We start from the raw sequence: 18,625 nt of genomic DNA on the forward strand, positions 1-18,625 counted from the left end.
TGAGTAAATATTAACTAATCCAATTTCCCACACCGGTTTGTAAATGAATGGCACTCTCGTAATTTCGTTTGCGGCTTTAGGATCGATCCACGAAACCCTAGCCATGGCTCTTCCCCTATATATATAACAAGCACTGCCTTCCCTTAGGGCTATCAGATGCCCATCATCCTTCACATTTCTATTCCTTCTCACGTCGCCGTTTTTCCTATTTCGCTTTTCCGATCCTTTATCTTACTCCTCTTCTTCAATCCCTCTCACCTTGAACAATAGAGGTTGAAAAGGCAGGGATTGTGTGTATCGGCGTAGTGCTAATTTCAGTGCACTCTGTTCCGAAAGTATTCCCTGCGACATCAATCTTGAAGGGGGGAAGGTGGGCAGTTGTGATTCATCTCCATTGAATTTTCAACAATCATCTTCCCTACATTGCATTTATTCTTCCTCTTTTGATTATCGGTTCCTCCAATCGAATCCTAAGTTTCTTTTTATCTGAAAAATCGGTTCTTGATTTGGATTTTCTTTATTCCCATATTTTCTGATGAACTCTTTCGTAATGCCCAAGATTGGTTGCTTAATGAAACGTGATTTTGTGATTGTTGTAGATTAATTTTATTTTCACTCTATCTGTTGATTGATAGAGTTGATCTGTGATATATACTTCATGAGGTGTCTGTTTCGTTATGATCTGCGAAATGTTAGGGATGACTACGTTAGATTATCAAAGTTCGATGCTTAAGTGGACATTTAATTGTAAATCAATTTTAGGCAAAAGTCCAATATGATAACAGCAACCATATGGTTTTGTTTATAATTTGATTGAGTCATCCAAGCAAAAAATACTGAGTTTTTTTTACAACAAACCTCTGACTTCGATGCTTTTGCATCCGAAACTGTCGATTTTGTTCTTTGTTTAACAATTATTATTCCTAACAGTACTGTTGATTGTGATTTTGTTTTGACAATACCCTGTTTCATATCAGTTCTATTGGCAGATCAAAATAAAGGTCCCCGTCCTCATGAACTACCACACTTAATAGCCTTTATAGGTGTGGAGGATGATGATCAAACAATAATTCTGCTTCCAATCATTGTAAGGCCCAACTGCTGAATGTGTGACAGTCGGAATTATACTTTCAAAACTCATAAGATTTGAATCTAATCTTTTTTTCGGAGTAACTTTTAACAATCTAGCATATAGAATTAACTTTTACAATCTAGCATATATTCTGTATGAAACTTTAGTTTGAGAACTTTTTTTCTGAAGTTTTTAAGTATGTTTTGAAAATCAATCGGATAATGTTGGATCTAATATAACAGAGACAATTAACAAAGCATTAGGATGGGGAAGGAAGACAATTAATTAACAAAGCATTAGATGTGGGGAAGGAAGACAATTAACAAAGCATTAGATGGGGATGGAAGACATTTAACAAAGAATTAGAATATAAATGGATTACAAGCTTACCCTAGATAGAAAGCTTTTTCTCCCAAGTAGTTGATACTTGATTCCACTAGACCCTTATATATCATGTACATGTATAGATTGTTTCTACCAATGCAGTCTAAAAGCTTCCCCTAAATGTTATATTCTAATTTCTTAATCAATGTTGTTAATTCACCAAATTTGTGCACTTGCTAGGTTAATTCATCTACTTTGATTTTTGTTACCTCAAAAATAGTAAAACACACCCCAGCCACAAATAACTAACAACCAACTAAAAGAACATTAAATGGGTGTGAAGTAACAAATCTGAATATTTTTATTATTGTTTTCTTTTAGACAAACAGATTACAGCAAAGGAGCAAAAGGAGCATTAAGCATTTAAAAAGCTTCAAACAATACTCAAGTCTCATATTTTATTTAGGATATATACTCACTCGTATGTAAGTTTCATGCTATATCATTAGTTGCTAGGCATGATGAACGTCATGGTGAGTTATATTTAAAGTGTCATGATAAACTTATATGAACTTTATGGTAAAGTTATGTTTGAAGTGACATAATGAAGTTATTTAAAATTAAGAAAGAACAAAGAAAAAGAGTGCATTCTAATCTTTTCAAAATGCTTTATTTCTAGAACAAATGTTTGCATATTTCTTTATCTCAAACGTGTTTCATATGATTTATGAATATTAGTCAATTAATATACCAAATATAAATTATTTCAACGGTTGATTATATATATTATGCATATAGATTATATTATATATACTTTATTCAAATCAACTTCACTGTTTTAATCTTTGTTTCCTTATCTGTATTCTCAAATTTTTGAAAAACCACTGCTAAATATGCAAATTTTTGAAAAACTACTGCTAAATATACAAATTTAATGCACTATATTTATAATTATTATTTCAATTATTTTGATATTCCTTGAGGCCACTATCATTTTAATTGCACTATCATTTTAATTGCAAGGTGGAAAGATAAAGTGAAAAGAGATAGTTGTAAATTTAGCAATTAAATTTAAAATAATTAAGTATATAATAATATTTTTAAAAAATTGTAAATATAGCAAAATTTTATTAATGATAGAGTCAGATCATAGGAGATACAAGTTGCTATATTTACAAAAAAATTAAATATTGCTACATCCTTAATTATTATTCTTCAATGATCATTCGTTACAATTAATCCGTATTGAAAAAGAAAAAAGAAGGCCCATTCTAATATTTCAAAATGCTTTATTTTATTTATAAAAAAAACCATGTTTGCATATTTGTGTGCCTAAAATGTGTCTCACATCAAGATCAAGTATACCATATTTTATATTTAGAAAGTATCATATATTTTATTATATTTTCAAAAGTATATATTGTATATACGAAATAACATTTCAAAGAGTATTTACTAAATTCAAAGAGTATCGCAAATTTCAACTATCACATACTCTATCTTTCCTACTCAGAAAAATAAAATATGCTGTTTTTAAATATGTCATAAATATCCTTATTATTCTTGGAAAATTTAAGGTAATTTTCCAATAATAATAATGTTTAAGTTTACAGGTTACCACATTCTATATAAAATAATCCATACTCTATTTTATATTTTGTATTTCCAATAACAATAGAATAAAAAGAAGTTAAACTAACAAAAAAAAACTATATACATCAGGGAAAGAATTTTAAACTTCAATTAAAAATCTTCCAACATTCAAAAGATCCTTCAATTAATGAAGATTTTGGAGTAAGAAAAACTCTGAAAATATTAACACTCTACTCCTATACATCATATATATTAAGTATATGGATTATAGAGTGAACCACGTGCTAGCATAAACAAAAATAAAACAATTTTAACTTCATGAAATATGTTTCTTTAAAAATCTCGTAATAATATAATTGTATATTAAATACAAATTTAAAATCTGAATGTTGGTAAGTTTAATAGAGTTGTTAGTATAAAACTGTAGATTTAATTGATCAAATGTTGGCTATTTTATATAACCTACAAAGTTTTATTTTTTATCTTTTGGTGTATTGGGTCACAATTTTAGTAATTGCAAGCACAAAATCTATATAGCATGTTTCTGAAAAGAAAACAAAAGTTTGTGAAATCACCATCTACTGAATTAAAAAAAAACAGGCTGAAAAACAAGTATATTAAACACAAGTTCGAAAAATAGTTAGGATGAATGATCGGATAACTAAGGTCGGCTGTTTTTGAAGAATATTCAACCCATATTGTCTTGTATTTGTGCCGACAAGTGTGTCGAATATTGAGTGATTCTTTAGATCTCATTGATTTGTTCTGAAGAGTGTTGTTTTGTGGCGGTTGAAGTTTCACTGGGAGGGAGTCCCACACTTAGAGGGAGCATAAGTGATTGTTCTCTAAGTTGTGCTATATTCAAGTGTCTTTAAAATTATCGTATTTATAGATAAGTACATCGTTATAATTGCTTGAATTTATACTAGCGGATGTATCTTTCCACGAGCAATGCTTTAAGACTAGGTGGTATTGCAGCAAACTAGGTTACCAAACTATCTTCTCACATTTGTGATGTTTTGGAAAATGATGTAACATGTATGTAACAAGTTAAGTCGTGTGTTAGATAACCTAGTTCTCTTCGTGCGTCCTATGATTTTTATTTTTGTCCATGTCAAACCATCAACACTTGAATAACCAAGCACGTCGTCCAAATGGATATTGAACGTGCAACACTTTGCCCAAAACACCGTAAAAACTGTTGTTCACACTGCCTCCACTACCTTTTTCGATTACCATGACTCCACTGTTTTGTGTTGTACGTCGGGAATCACGCTCCAACATGTGAAATCGTACACCATTGACAATGCATCCACTGTAAGAGCGGACAACAAGTGATAGTCCCATTGCGAGTGAAAATAAATCTTGAGAAATGTTTGAATTTTCACGCATTTCTGCCATAACCTGAAATTGGGTTTAGCATAAAAGTACTTATATGTATAAAATATATATAAAGTAGAAATGTTTGAAGTCATTTACTCGAAATACCTGAGCTTTGAACCAATCGAAAAATGCTCATTGGTGTCTTTTAAACGGTTCATAAAAGCTTTCACCCCGACGACGTATCAAAAAAGGTGTTTTCTAAAGTACACAATTGTGAGTTTGTGTGTCGGCGAGGTATAAAACCCTAAAGTATGTATAGAAATGTGTACCTTCGATATTCACCTATTTCATCTACATTGCTGAGAATGTACCAATGAAAGAGTCATTTCTCTTCTTGTGATATACTTCGTAAATGTGACGCTCCCAATGGTCGTAATTTCTGAACGAATACTTCATACTGACCAATGACCTCATCCTCTTCAATGCTATCGTCATTTCGATCTTCTCTAGTGAATTAGGTCTCAATCCCCTTCAAATAGCGTGAACAGAAAATACTTGATTCGTTCATAATATATCCTTTTGCAATAGACCCCTCAGGACGTGCTTTGTTACAAACATATTGTTTTAGTGTGCGGAGACTTCTTTCAATGGGATACATCCAACTGTGAGAAACCGGACTAGTAACCTTTGTCTCGTATGACAAGTAACTGCAAGGTGTACCATGGCACTTAAAAAAGCAGGTGAAAATATTCTTTCCAATTTGCACAATATAATTATAATATCTGCTGCAATCTGTCCAAATCAATTATTCTTATCGTCCTGGTGCACTAATCATGAAAAAAACTGCACAGTTCAGTAATTGCAGTGTACACATTTTTTTGGTAAGAATGCCCTAACACCGATTGGAAGAAGTTGGTGTAGCAGTACATGACAGTCGTGCGTTTTGAGACCTGATATTTTTTCCTTGTTTGCATTCACACATCGTGAAATATTATAAATAAATTCATCGGAAAACTAAACTGCTTTCAAGAACTTACAGAACTCAATCCGCTCCCTACTAGTCAAGATATAGCTCGCATATGATTTCACTAATCGGTTACCCACTTCTACCAAATGTAAATTTTTTCTTATTTTCAAATATTGTAAATCTAATCTGGCATTCGTGGTATCTTTTGTTTTTTCTTCAATATTCAACAACGTACCAACCAAGTTGTCACAAACATTCTTTTCAATGTGCATTACATCAAGTTTATGACGAATACGTAGTCTTGATCAATAAGAAAGATCGACAAAAATACTTTTCTTAGTCCAATTAAGAACTATTTTTCTTTTTCTATCTTTTAACGAAGGATGCTTACTCATTACTGGAAACTCCAAAGAATCTAGTTATTCCAATATTTCTTGGTCATCATTATAACTGGAGGTGATCTACACTCTACCTTTCCATCATAGAGAGTACTTCTACGCCAAACATAATTGTCAGGAAGATACCGTCAATATCCCGTGAATGCTATTTTCCCACATATTTCGAACGATAATCTATCCCCCATGCAAATGGGACATGCCTGATATCATTTTGTACTACAACCGGATAGATCACCATATGTCGAAAAGTGATTAATTGTCCACAACAAGGTTGTATACAACTGAAAATATTGATTTGTCAGACAATCATACGTATGCACACCAAATGTCCATAGATTTTTTAACTCCTCAAGAAATGGTTGTAGATATACATCAATTTCTCTGTAGGGAGATTTAGGACCTGGAATGAGCAATGACATGAAAAAGTTCAACTCTTTCATGCATTTCCATGGTGGCAAATGGTATGAAATTAACACCACATGCCACATATTGTATGAGGTACTCATATGACCAAACAGATTGAATCCATCTGAAGTTAACCTCAAACAAACATTTCGTGGCTCCAATGCAAAATTAGGAAATTCAAAATCAAAGTGCTTTCATCCCTCTACATCTGCTGGATGTCTCAACACATCCTCTGTTTCCACTCGTTTATCCTTATGTCATCGCATGTCTGTCGAACTTTTTTGCGATACAAACACATTGTAATCTTGGCACCAATGAAAAGTAACACAATACCTTTTGTGGAATTTTATTTCTCGATCTGTTGGAATTAATCTTATATCGAGACTCACCACAAGTCGAACATTTTCGCAAGTCCTCGAACTCCTTCCAAAACAATACACAATCATACTTACAAGCATGAATAATCTTGTACCCTAAGCCCAAATCACACAATTTTCGTTTGGCTTCTACTAGAGATGTTAGTACCACACATTGGAAACACACATTTTATTAACTCTAACATCATATCGAAAGACTTGTTGCTCCAACCATTGAGAACCTTAACGTGCATCATTTTAACCAAAAAATTTAGTGACGAAAATTCTGAACAGTCGGAGTATAGCTCACAACTTGCTTGATTTAATAACTCCTTAAATACGTTGTTTGTTCTGTCTTCTTCTAAATGTAAATCTTCCTCTCTCTCTTCTACTTGGTCAATACCAGCTTGTAAATCATGCAACATATTCAATATTTCATTTTCTTTAGTAAATGGGTTACTGTTGGTTCCTTCATCAACTATTCGGTTACTGCTGGTTCCTTCGTCAACTATTGGGTAATTACTACTGGTTCTTTCATTAAAAGTTTGTATACCTATTATTAATATAATTAGATTATTCTTAGGAGATACTATTCTGGAGATATTATTTGATATTATTTCCTTAAGTGTATTTCTCTATGGTTATATATAGGTCATCTCTACTAAATAATGAATGAAAATATAGATTAATGCCATAAAATCAACACTTATGTTTAAGGTCAAGGGCTCTCCATGATACACCCAGTTTATATAAGAGGAGGCTATTCTAGTGGTTAATAGATGTTGCCTCACACCCTCTAAGGAGTCCCAATTTGAATTCATACATTTCTTGCATGAACACCTTATTTTTCCATAATTAGTTGTGTGATGTTTTGCAACCTTTAAAAACTGAAAAACTCCCTCAACGGAAAGCCTATCCCTAATTTTTATCCAACTCTTGTCCATCTCGATAAAAAGACCTAACAAATAAATATGTTATATTAGTTTTATACATACTCCATTTTAGTTACGTTATTTAACATTTTAAAAAATTCAAATGCAATTTGAAAATGAAATTCAAATGCAATTTGAATATGAAATTCATATTCAATATCAAATTCAATATTGAATTCGATAAAGACTCCTTAGCTTTATCTCAAATTTACTAGACCCTAAACTATTGTTCAATATAATGTATTCAAATTTTATTTAAATTCGTACATTTTTCTAAATTTGTACATTATTTAAACTTTGTATAATTTTCTAATTGCAATAATAAAATATACATTACTATACATACATATACATTACACATTACATATACACATATACACATAACACATACACATAAAATTATACTTACGTAAACATATACCTACATATACATATACATACACTTTACACACCTAAATGCAAAAAAAAGTAAAAAAAAGAAAAAACACAAGAAAACGACCTCAAGATGGCGACAGTGGGCGGTGATGGTGGCGGCAACGATTCCTTCTCTCCCTTTTTCTCTCGAATTTTCTCCCTCTCTCTCAAAATTTTCTTCTCTTCCATGAGTTTGCGTATAGCTTATGTGTTTGAAATAGCCAACACTTTTCACGACGTTTTCGAAAATATCCCAGAAAGGTTGTTTTCGCGACGTGCCAGGTTGTTGACGTCGTAGATTATCTTCACTTTCCACAACGTCTACGTAGCCACGTCGCGAAAAGTTGAATAACGTATTTATTACTTTTGACTTTCGGCGACGAGCTAGATTGTTGACGTCGCATTATCTTTACTTTCGGTGACGTTACTAGGTCAAACATCGCAGAAAGTCGAAAGTAATAAATATGTTATTCAACTTTCTGCGACGTGGAGGATCGTTGACGTCACCAAAAGTTTCTTAAATTATTAGTTTCCACTTTCCGCGACATGTCACGCCCTCACGTCGTGGAAAGTCGAAACATTTCGTTTCTCTACAAATTTTTTGCGACGTTTGAGGACACTTACGTCACAGAACGACGTTTATCATTTGATTTAATATTTGGACTTTCCGTGACGTAGGTCAGAAGTGTGTCGCAAAAAGTTTATCATTTGAATCAATATTTGAACTTGCCACGACGTCTCTCCCAGACACGTTGCGGAAAGTCAAAAAAAAATTAAATATTCACATTTCCACAACGTCTTGGAGATGGACGTTGCGAAAAGTCTCCAACGAAACGAAACGTTTCGAGTTCCCGCGACGTGTCCGAGAAATACGTCACGGAAAAGTAAAATAACAAATTAATTAGTAAACTTTCCACGACGTTTTGATCCCAAACGTCGCGGAAAGTGCCATACATCAACATAGTTTGGTGAATGTAGACAAAATCGGCTTAACACCGACGTTGTTTTGCACGACGTCGTTTCTGACGCCGCGAAATTCTTGTAGTGACTAATAAATCATAAGAGTATAAGAGTCTATTATCAACAAAAGTTCTATCACTCATGAATGTATCTATCATACTATACGTTAACTAAAGAGTATTTTTTAGCAATTGCAACAGTAATCTTTACTTCACGTTTAAAAAATAAGAACTTTTAAAAATGTTAAATTAAAAAAAAAAATCAATGAACGTGATAGTCTGTAAAAAAAAATGAGTATTTTAAACTGTTAGATTTTTTTTTAAAATACTCTTAATTAGATTTGGACGAAAAGTGTTAAAATTATATTAAAAAATATTGAAAACTTTCTAAATACCTTTAAACTTAAAAAAGATCTAAAATAATTTCATTTATTCAAATTTTATGTCAACCAAATTTGATTTTAGACATAAAATTCTAAAATAAAAAATTGAACTTAAACATAAGAAAACAAAAACTAGGTAAATAAAAAAAAATACATTTTACTATTATTAACACAAACTAGTTATTGTTATTGTGTTAATAATTAGTTTTGGATTGAAAATACTGAAATTTTAGTGATGGAAAAATTTGCTTATTTAGTGTGTAATCAGAAACAAAATCCCTATGAATGCCAACCACCAGATACACACATATCTCATAATATGTCAATAATTCATTTTCCATATGGATCTCACCCAAACGTTTCATACGTGAATTGGTGGAAGACATAACATTATCTTCATTACCGTTTCAACTTTAGCATCCCCTTTTCAAATTGTATCCAATAATAATAAAAAATGAAAATCAACTTTCCCTTTGAGTTTTCTTTTGTTTGAAAAAGTCAAACAAACCTTTGTTCTTCTTTTGATAAAAGTATATAAAATGCCAATTATCCAAAAATATGGCTTCGAGATTTGAAATTGAAGATTGAAGAAGATTTTGATAAGCTAATGTATGGATAGAGTAACACATGGTTTTCATAAAACATAATTGCAATTTGTCCCCTAAGACTAAGGCCAAGGCTTCAAATTTCTCTAATTCAAAAGGTTGTCCCCACCTAACCAATTAATGTTATGTGCATCCTAGTTTCCTTGCATCTACCATGTGTTTTTTTTTTATTAGACAATATTTTTGACCAAAGATTCTTCCTCTTCCAAATAAGATATGGAATACCCACAAGAAGAAAAAAAAAAAGAACGAAAGATAGTGACCCTTCTTCTTATGTGGATGGATAGATCTTCTCTTCATCCCTACCCCCTTTTTTGAGCTTATCCCTAAACTTTTTCAATTCCACAAATCCAAACTTTTCAAAAGGTCAAGCAATTCATACCATAACACAAGATAATGAAGAATCTTAAGATAAGGCTTTCAATCAAAAGCAGAGGACATTATTTATTTCAAATCTTTCCTTTTTTCTATTCATATAATTTTTGTAATTTAGACCTTACCTCTTTGTGTCACCATCCAGTGCATGGAGCTTTTGTGCTTTCAGGGTCACTGGTTGACATTTCTTTGTTTTGGGCCATACCCTTTCTATTGGTTGTTTGGAGACTCCATGCCTCTACATGTGAGACCTACAATTTCTCTTTTTGAAAAATAAGCAACCACTCTTGGAATTTTATCTTCTTTTTATAATTGGATGCCTATAAAAATGTTCCACAAGAAATGTCAGAGACTCAAAGGTTATTTATATTCAATTCAAAGGGGTTATCTTATATAAATGCATTAAAAGCTCAGGCCATCAAAAGCACCAAATCTTATCAAATTCTGCTTTTTGGTTCCCGTCTTCATCTTCTTCATTATGGGTGAACTACACAGATTTATGCTTCATCAACCATGTTCAGCTACACTGCACCAAGACTTCCATGAAGAATTAGATCATTGGACGATCACCAAGGGAGTTGATCAGTACAACGTTGCATCTTCAACATCTTCATTTGAAGATTCAACGATTTCGAGTGAATCACTATCTTCATCAGACTTGGCAGACGATGCGTGTTCATCCACTTCAAATTCTTCGTCTCAATCTAATGGCCCATTGGAGGATTTCACAGATCTTTCTGCTCAACTCCCAATCAAGTAAGCTTTTGATGAAGTTCTTTTATTAGAATCACAAGTATGACTCTTTAAACTACTGCTGAATCTGTTCTAAAATTTCTAACAACTACTACTCTATGTGCAGGAGAGGACTATCAATGTTCTATCAGGGAAAGTCTCGGTCTTTTGCATCTCTGTCAAGTGTAAAGAGTATAGAAGACATTCCAAAGAAGCCAAATCCATACGGCAGGAGATTGAATACATGTAAGAGCTATGCAGGTGGCTTGGACATCCACAAGTCTTCCTATACCCTTCCAAAGGCTCCAACTTTTAAGAAGGCATCAAAGAGCTCTCTGTCTTTTGTCCAAGTAAGGAGAGGCAGTAATTTGGCTGGTTGTAGACCTCCTCCCATTCCTATATATGATGAGAGCTTTTGATCTTTGATCACTTCCAAGTTCCAACATTAAATTGGCCATTTATTTCCACTTAACTTTTGCTTGTACAATAGAAATGAAAATGAAAATCATGTAGCTGGCTTTATAGCCAATTTTTACTCTCTCAGCATTGATGAGAGTTTCTCATAGAAACTACTACATTTCATTCAATTATATTAAAATCCCATAGCTTATTTCCTTCCTCAAATACACTAAACAATTTGGCACACGTGATACGAATGATTGATCTTCTTTGATAGAAGATGTTTGAAACAAACAACTATTCACTTCAGAAATCGATTCTAAAGGAGGAATGGATATTAACGATGACACTAAACTCTCTAAAAGAGGAAGTGATCTAAAAGACTATCAGTTATGAAGTCTGTCTAGAATGAACTTCAGGAATTCTAGAGTGGAACAAAGCAAACAATATGAACAACGGAGGGTGCTGTTCCAATAATAAATAATGTTCAAAAGGCAGAAGCGCATGTCATGGCAATGAAGTGTATTACGACATCATACGGTTTCTAATTCTGTTTGATCTTCTCACTGGGGTTGGGATCAACTTTACTTCACCATCTCCTCCCACCTAAAGATGAAAATCAGCAACCTTAGATGAACCATCGGTCGGTTTCAAAGTACTGATATTGTCAAGGAAAAAAAAACCTTACAGGTTAAAATTATCCTCACCTCTCTTTTGACAATCCTCTTCATAGTGGTAAAGCTTCCGTAGGATGGGGAAGAAGTCGTGGCAGAGAACTCTGACAAAGCTTGCTCGGGTCCAGAAGTCATATTCCTCACTGGTTCCTCTTCAACTGAACCAGGAAAATTGCTATCTTCTACCTCAATCGTCCAGTTGTTCAATTTACCCTTAAGAGAGTTGCTGATCTCTCCAACTACGAACTCACCAAACTGAACTGTTGGAGCTTCATTATGGTGCATTACTTTGAAATTTCCCCCTTCATCTCTTGAATGGATAGAAGATGAAAGCTTTTTGAAAGAATCAACGTTCCTGATAATCTCGTTATTTGTTCTATTAACATCACGAGTAACCTTAATTGAAGGTGATTTCCTCACGATAACTTTCTCAGCTTCTGCAACTGGACCCTGCAGCAATGGTTCTACACTCACAGAAATGGCTGGTACTTTTATATCATCTTTCTTCTTCTTAAGTTGGAAAGACAAGACCAAACAAGTCAGCACTGCAGATGATACTGAAAGTCCAAGTACAGCCTTAAGCACAGACTTCGTTTCAGTGTGCATCAGCTCAACAAGCTTAGACTTCAGTTTCTCCAAATCTTCAACAAAACTGGATACTCTGTTTATTATCCCCTCCAAAATGGTGATTTTATCCGCCTCAATAACGAAACCCTCAGATTTCCCTGTGTTGCTTTCAACCATTTCCAAATCTCCCACTTCTTCCTTTTCAACTACCTCCATTTGAGGAGTGTACTCATTTTCGGCAACAGTTAAAATGTTATACAACAACTTGTCCTCATCAAATCCATTGACATTTGAAGCTTCAGTAATTTTATCCGCCTCAAGAACGGAACTCTCAGATTCCCCTCTGTTGCTTTCAACCATTTCCTTTTCAACTACCTCCATTTGAGAAGAGTACTCATTTTCAGCAACAGTTAAAATGTTAGATAACAACCTGTCCTCATCAAATCCATTGACATTTGAAGCTTGAGTTATTTTATCCACCTCAAGAACAAAACTCTCAGATTCCCCTGTGTTGTTTTCAATGATTTCCAAATCTTCCTCTTTTTCCTTCTCAACCACCTTCATTTGAAGAGTGTACTCATTCTCAGAAGCAGTTGAAATGTTAGATAACAACTTGACCTCATCAAGTCCATGGACATTTGAAGCTTCCGTAATTTCATCTTCTTCTGATGTTTCACAAGGGACCGATATTGTATTAGACATTTCAGATCCTTTTATTTTTTTCCAATCACCAGTATCTCCAAAGTTCAGCAACTCAACGCTACTTGTTTCACCTTCAGCCATCTCCTCAGTGACACATTCCCCAGCTAGTGGTTTTTCTCCTTTTTCAACCAGTTCGACTCTTACCAAATCTCCAGCCTTACCACCTCCATTCTCACCATTCAATATCTCGGTTTCTTCAATAAAACCTCTATCTTTGGCATCTTCTTGATTGTTTAATTGTCTAACACCTTCAGAATTCCTCATTGACTCAGACTCAGTAACTTCTTCACCCCAAAAATTCCTTCCATTCCCATAAACAGATTCCACCACTGGGCTCGACAAAAACTCGATTGAATGATTCAAAATCGGTATAGAACCAGACCCGAAGGCTCCTGAAATTTCAAATGAAGGTGAAGACGAGTTCATCGAACTGATATAGAAGGTAAACGAAATCAAACTCACAACTAGCACCAGAAACTTCAACAACTTCCAACCTCTATTCACCTCCTCCTCATATCCTTCACCTTCATCATCAATTTCATTAGATTTCCCCTCACTTTCCACCTCAAGCTGTTCCTCCACCTCTTTAATATTGGTTTCTTCTTCTTCAGAAGATGAAGTGTGAGAAACCGACAGAGAACCCTCGCCAAAAGTTTTCAAAAAGATCTCCCGCCGTTTATTTGGTTCGTATCGGAGAAATCTAGGACGAGGAGAGAGGTAATTTGTCAATGGATCATAGGGCAGTGATGCCTGAAATGCAGAATCCAGATCGACGTTGGGGATCTCCGACAACGAATTATCAGTAAATTTGGGATCGATTGCCCCATTTCGATCAGTCAAAATGTTCTTTGCATCCAACTTTTTGGTTTCCCCTTGCTTTCTCCAATTCAAATTGGCCACGGATGGAGGATAATTTTTATCGCTTTCATCTAACAAGAAAAAAAAAATTACTTAAAGTAGAAATCAGAAATGGTTTAAACTTGAAATCTAAGCATAGAAAAAGAAAGTGGCAGGAAAATCAAGAGAAGGATAAAATAATGAGTTTTCAATTGTTTGACAAGAAATTAGAGAAAGAGACTCACCGGATTTGGAGGACATGGAAGGATTGGTTGTAGTTGGTGATGAAATTAGTTGATCAGGATTCTCCATCTGAACAAAAGGGATTGAAAGGAGTGAAATAGTTGATGAAAAGGGATTGAAAGGGCAAAGGAAGATCAAAGCCACTTGAAATTTGAAGATTTTCGAACGTTGGAAGTGCCAGACTGTCAGTTCGTCCTCTTGTTCATGGAACTCCAGAATTGGGCTTCGATAACTTCCAAACTCCTTGACCCATTTTCATAAACAATTGGACCAAGCCCAACTTCAAAGGCTTTGTCTCCACAACTCGGGGTAGGAGGGAAAATATGGACCTACGCAAATGAATCTTATCGGTTCATCAACCCAACCTAACCCAAAAAGTTTGGGTTTGGTTGACGATCAGTCATCTTTCTTATAATTACATTGTTTTTCAAATTTTTACTTTTCACATGATCTAAAAAAATCGTTTACATAGTCAACATGCTTATGTAACATAGTCAACACAATTGTCCAGATTTAAAGCTCTTTTTCCATCGTTTAAAAAAAACTACATGATTGCGTGGATATGATTTAAAACGATTGTTATATAGTCAACACAAATTGAAAATATAGTACATGATACGTTGTTTATCGGTGATAGATTTTTATTAGTAACGAATTTTGAGATTTTTGTCTTAATTTTTCACTTTACAAAATTACAAATTTAGATCCTAAGCTTTAAAAAAAATTGTGGCTCTGTAAAGATGAATTTATACCTTTAATCTCAATTAATTTTTTTAAACAAAATTGAAAATTGAAATGACTTATCTAACAGGGAAGATTCAATAAATTTTTTACACAAAATTAAGAGTTTAAAGACCTACTCCATTCAAAAACTAAACTTGTCCACTTCAAATCTTGATAGAAAAAAAAAGTTGTGCACTTCATATTAATCTTTCTCAAAATTTTAAAATAAAAATCATTGTTTTGTCCTTTCACTCCTTTAAGAAGATTTCAAGTTCAATTTCACTCCACTATATCAAGCTCAAATACACATATTTTGATAATCAAAGAAGAAAATATCAACATTTTCTCAAATCCAAGTAATTAAACAACGTACATGGAACCTGTTTAGAAAAAAATGAACCATAAATATTTCAATGGATGCATCATAGTACAAAAGGGGTGAAAATGATCAAACAATCAAAAGTTTTAATAGTAGACAATGCCTTGAAACACAACTCACAAGTCTGCAAGGATTCAAAGACAACTCTAAAAATATCAATATTAACTTATGTTAATTAAAATATGTCAGATTCCTTTTTAACACACTATAAGAAAAGAATGGGTATTTGAATGATAGATATTGGAGTTAGTAAAAATGATGCAGTTAATAATTTAAACAGGAGCAAAAAAATTAATTAGTAGTTGTTCAGCCGCGTTTTGGTATTAGTCACCAATATATAATTCTTTTGTTTAATACATCTAGATAATAATTGTTAAAATGGTATTAGAGTTATTGCAAAACTATACTTTAAAAAAAAATATTTTATTGATTAAGGCATATATTTATCTAAATATTTTGAAACCCTATTAGACGAGGAGATAATTATTATAGTTAGATTATAATATTTTGAAAGAAAAAAAAAGTCATAAAAACAGTTTTGAATTAATTAGTTAAAAGGTATAATTAAAAATAATATAAAGTAGAGGTAAAATCGGGTTGGATTATCGGATTGAATAGATTTGTTTTTTCTTTTGTTTCTAGGTACATTTAAATCGGGTTCTATAAGTTTACTACATTTAAATTTCAAACATACATAATTCAAAATTTCATACAACAAATTCAAGATAAGCATTCATAAATTGAAAATTACAAACACAAATAAATTCAAAGTTCTTAAAATATAAAAATTACTTATAAATGTTCATGAAGTTCACTTTTAATAATAAGGTTCAAGATACACTTTAATCAAACCTAAAAGAATAAGAAACCTAATTGTTTTTTTATTAGATAATATATTATTATTATTTATATGTATATTTATATTAATTCAAGTTGGGTTGGGTTGAACCGAATTTCTCAACCCTTCAACCCGAGACCCAAACCAACTCGAAAATATCAAATTATTTTAATCCAATTCAATTCATATTTTAATATAATTAAAGTCAAACCTTATAATATGGGTTTGATAGTGGAGATTATTCAGATTTAACCCATATTTTTACACCTATAATATAAGGTGAGGGTGAGGGTGAGGGTGAGGGTGAGGGTGAGGGTGTGGTATATCCAATTGAAAATTAGAAAGTTATTTAATGAATGGATTGAGTGGAAAAGAAAAACAAAAATCTAGTGGTTGGATTATGAGATGGAGAGGGTCGTGATGTGATGATGGAAGAAAGAAAAAAAAATGATTGAATTGGTCAAAATCATGACTGGACTATGGTGCTAATGCTGTGCTACCCTAAAATACCAAAACTAACCCCGTCCTCGTTTCACGTGCCTCAGATAGTACCATCCATGCGTGCTTCCCAAAAACCACACTAACCCTAAACCCTAAACCCCCATCCAACCATATCAAAACCTCTCCTACTAATCATTGTTCCTCTATTAATCATTCCATTATTATTTAACTCTCTTTTTATTATTTCCAATCTCCACACTTCAATGTATTAATCAACTTTTTTTTTTTTTTTAAGAGAATTAATTATGGCTAACCGCATGTTGTTGCCTAAGAACTACTTTCCTAATCATTCAGTTTTTTATTTAAATTTTGTTTTTAAATTCTACTTTAATCAATTTTAGATAACTCACTTTAATTATTACCTAAATATTAAAAACAAAAATAGTAAAAAAATATATCTAACTTCAACTCAAAATTACATTTAATGAATCATTTTAAAGAGATAATTAACTCACGGGTGAATGTTAGAAATCATTTTTTTGATGATATCAAGATGGCATAACACATTAGTTTTAGCTATATTAAAAACATCTCATAGTCTTAAACAATTGCTAACTTGATGTTCATAGTTGTGTTGGTGGCCAAATACTACCTCCACCCTGACTATTCCAACATTACAAATTCATAATGTAATGGATATCAAATTTTTGTATCTATCAAGTATTTTTAAACTCTTTCTTTTTTTTGTTCAAAATTTTACTTGTTTTCTTTTAAACACACTTAAAGTAGATAAGATAACAAATAAATCAATAGATTGAAGTATTATTAAGTCCGTAAACTCTATACATTCCAGAAGTTCCCAAAATCAAGGTTAATTTTTAAAAATTAAAAATATAGATTTTATAATTTATTTTTTAATTTCAATTTTCTTAATAAATCAAATGTTCGCGTAACAGAGAGGAAGAGGAAGACTATGATTAAAAAATTATGAATGACAATAACTTTTAAAAATCAAGTAGTCATCTATCTAAACCTAAATTATAAATTTAGGCTTTTCAAATGTGCGTGGATTGAGAGTCTAAACTTTTAAAAGTTTCTTTTAACTTTTAGTTGTTTACTTAATAAGTAAAAAAAAAAAAAATCAAATAGGGGCTCTATATAACCTACAAATTTTTGTTATAATTTTTTTTAATATAATTCTCTTGTTTATGAAAGACAAAATTAAATTAAATATGTAATGATAGATATTAAAAAAAAAAAAAGAACAAGATGGAGGTTGTATATGAATATATTAGACATAGAATTAAGGGAGGATACACGAAAACAAAGTTTTATTTAATAAAGTTGAAGGGGAGTAAACCCTATACATTTTTTATATTTAAGAATGAATGTGTTAGAAAACAAAATTTGTTTAGTATTCCATAATGAAATCATTAACATCATATATAACTAGTTTAGTTTTTACTTGTTTGATTATTCTCATCACTAAGTAATTTGTATCAATTTTCATCCAAAACATTCCATTTCATCAAAATCTAAGAAATTTCACCTTAAATTGCAACAAGTGTTGCCACTTTTCTTCAATATTTAATGGATTATAAATATATGTATGTTAGAAACTTGATTAGGTTTGAAACAAAATCAGATTTGAGGGTATATATTTGTTAAAATTTGTAAATTTTGATAAAGTAATTGAGTTGATGAAGAAGTTGTGCATTGATCATATTTTATATCTAAGCCTAAGATACAATTGTATGGGGAAGAAGCAGCAAGAGGCAAGGTAAAATGAAAGAAGGAAAGAAAGAAAGAAAGAGTGAGAAATAACAAAATTAAGAAGAAAATAAGTATGGAATTAAAAACAGAGAGAGAAAAGCAATTATGAAAACAAGTTTTTGGGCTACGTTTTGGATCCATTAAAGGTGGAAGATATATGTGAATGGAAAAATGAAAGCAAAACTATATAAATAATAATGAAGTATTTACG

General features: G+C 32.2%; 2 protein-coding genes, 1 long non-coding RNA gene and 1 other non-coding gene across 4 annotated transcripts; 3 read left to right on the top strand and 1 right to left on the bottom strand.

Moving 5' to 3' along the window:
• The first annotated feature begins 132 nt into the window (after positions 1-132).
• Positions 133-4,474, top strand: LOC116402407. The gene is made up of 2 exons (XR_004214849.1): positions 133-1,087; positions 1,315-4,474. It is a non-coding gene; the product is annotated as an uncharacterized LOC116402407 (long non-coding RNA).
• Positions 279-426, top strand: LOC116402983. The gene has a single exon (XR_004215715.1). It is a non-coding gene; the product is annotated as a small nucleolar RNA snoR135 (small nucleolar RNA).
• Positions 4,475-10,260: 5,786 nt separating the features above from the next.
• On the top strand, positions 10,261-11,428 carry LOC101218329 (hypothetical protein). Its single transcript, XM_004149133.3, has 2 exons — positions 10,261-10,862; positions 10,966-11,428. Exons 1-2 carry the CDS (start codon positions 10,585-10,587, stop codon positions 11,255-11,257), a joined length of 570 nt encoding a protein of 189 aa, XP_004149181.1. The 5' UTR covers positions 10,261-10,584; the 3' UTR covers positions 11,258-11,428.
• Positions 11,429-11,485: 57 nt separating this feature from the next.
• Positions 11,486-14,762, bottom strand: LOC105434901. Its single transcript, XM_011653178.2, has 3 exons — positions 14,263-14,762; positions 11,945-14,109; positions 11,486-11,843 (listed from the first exon to the last, which is right to left on the bottom strand). The coding sequence occupies exons 1-3, from the start codon at positions 14,327-14,329 to the stop codon at positions 11,763-11,765; spliced, it is 2,313 nt and encodes a 770-aa protein (XP_011651480.1). The 5' UTR covers positions 14,330-14,762; the 3' UTR covers positions 11,486-11,762.
• Positions 14,763-18,625: the final 3,863 nt, after the last annotated feature.

Source organism: Cucumis sativus, chromosome 3 (genome assembly GCF_000004075.3).
Source record: "Cucumis sativus cultivar 9930 chromosome 3, Cucumber_9930_V3, whole genome shotgun sequence".
Taxonomy (NCBI): Eukaryota; Viridiplantae; Streptophyta; class Magnoliopsida; order Cucurbitales; family Cucurbitaceae; genus Cucumis; species Cucumis sativus.

What these genes read in the sequence shown, in the direction of transcription:
- LOC105434901 (XM_011653178.2), bottom strand. Translation starts at nt 14,329, where the DNA reads ATGGAGAATCCTGATCAACTAATTTCATCACCAACTACAACCAATCCT. An exon ending in TTCCATGTCCTCCAAATCCG is followed by an intron (nt 14,110 to 14,262) that starts GTGAGTCTCTTT and finishes TTTTCTTGTTAG; the next exon opens with ATGAAAGCGATAAAAATTAT. An exon ending in AGAGGATTGTCAAAAGAGAG is followed by an intron (nt 11,844 to 11,944) that starts GTGAGGATAATT and finishes TTTCATCTTTAG; the next exon opens with GTGGGAGGAGATGGTGAAGT.
- LOC101218329 (XM_004149133.3), top strand. Translation starts at nt 10,585, where the DNA reads ATGGGTGAACTACACAGATTTATGCTTCATCAACCATGTTCAGCTACA. An exon ending in TCTGCTCAACTCCCAATCAA is followed by an intron (nt 10,863 to 10,965) that starts GTAAGCTTTTGA and finishes CTCTATGTGCAG; the next exon opens with GAGAGGACTATCAATGTTCT.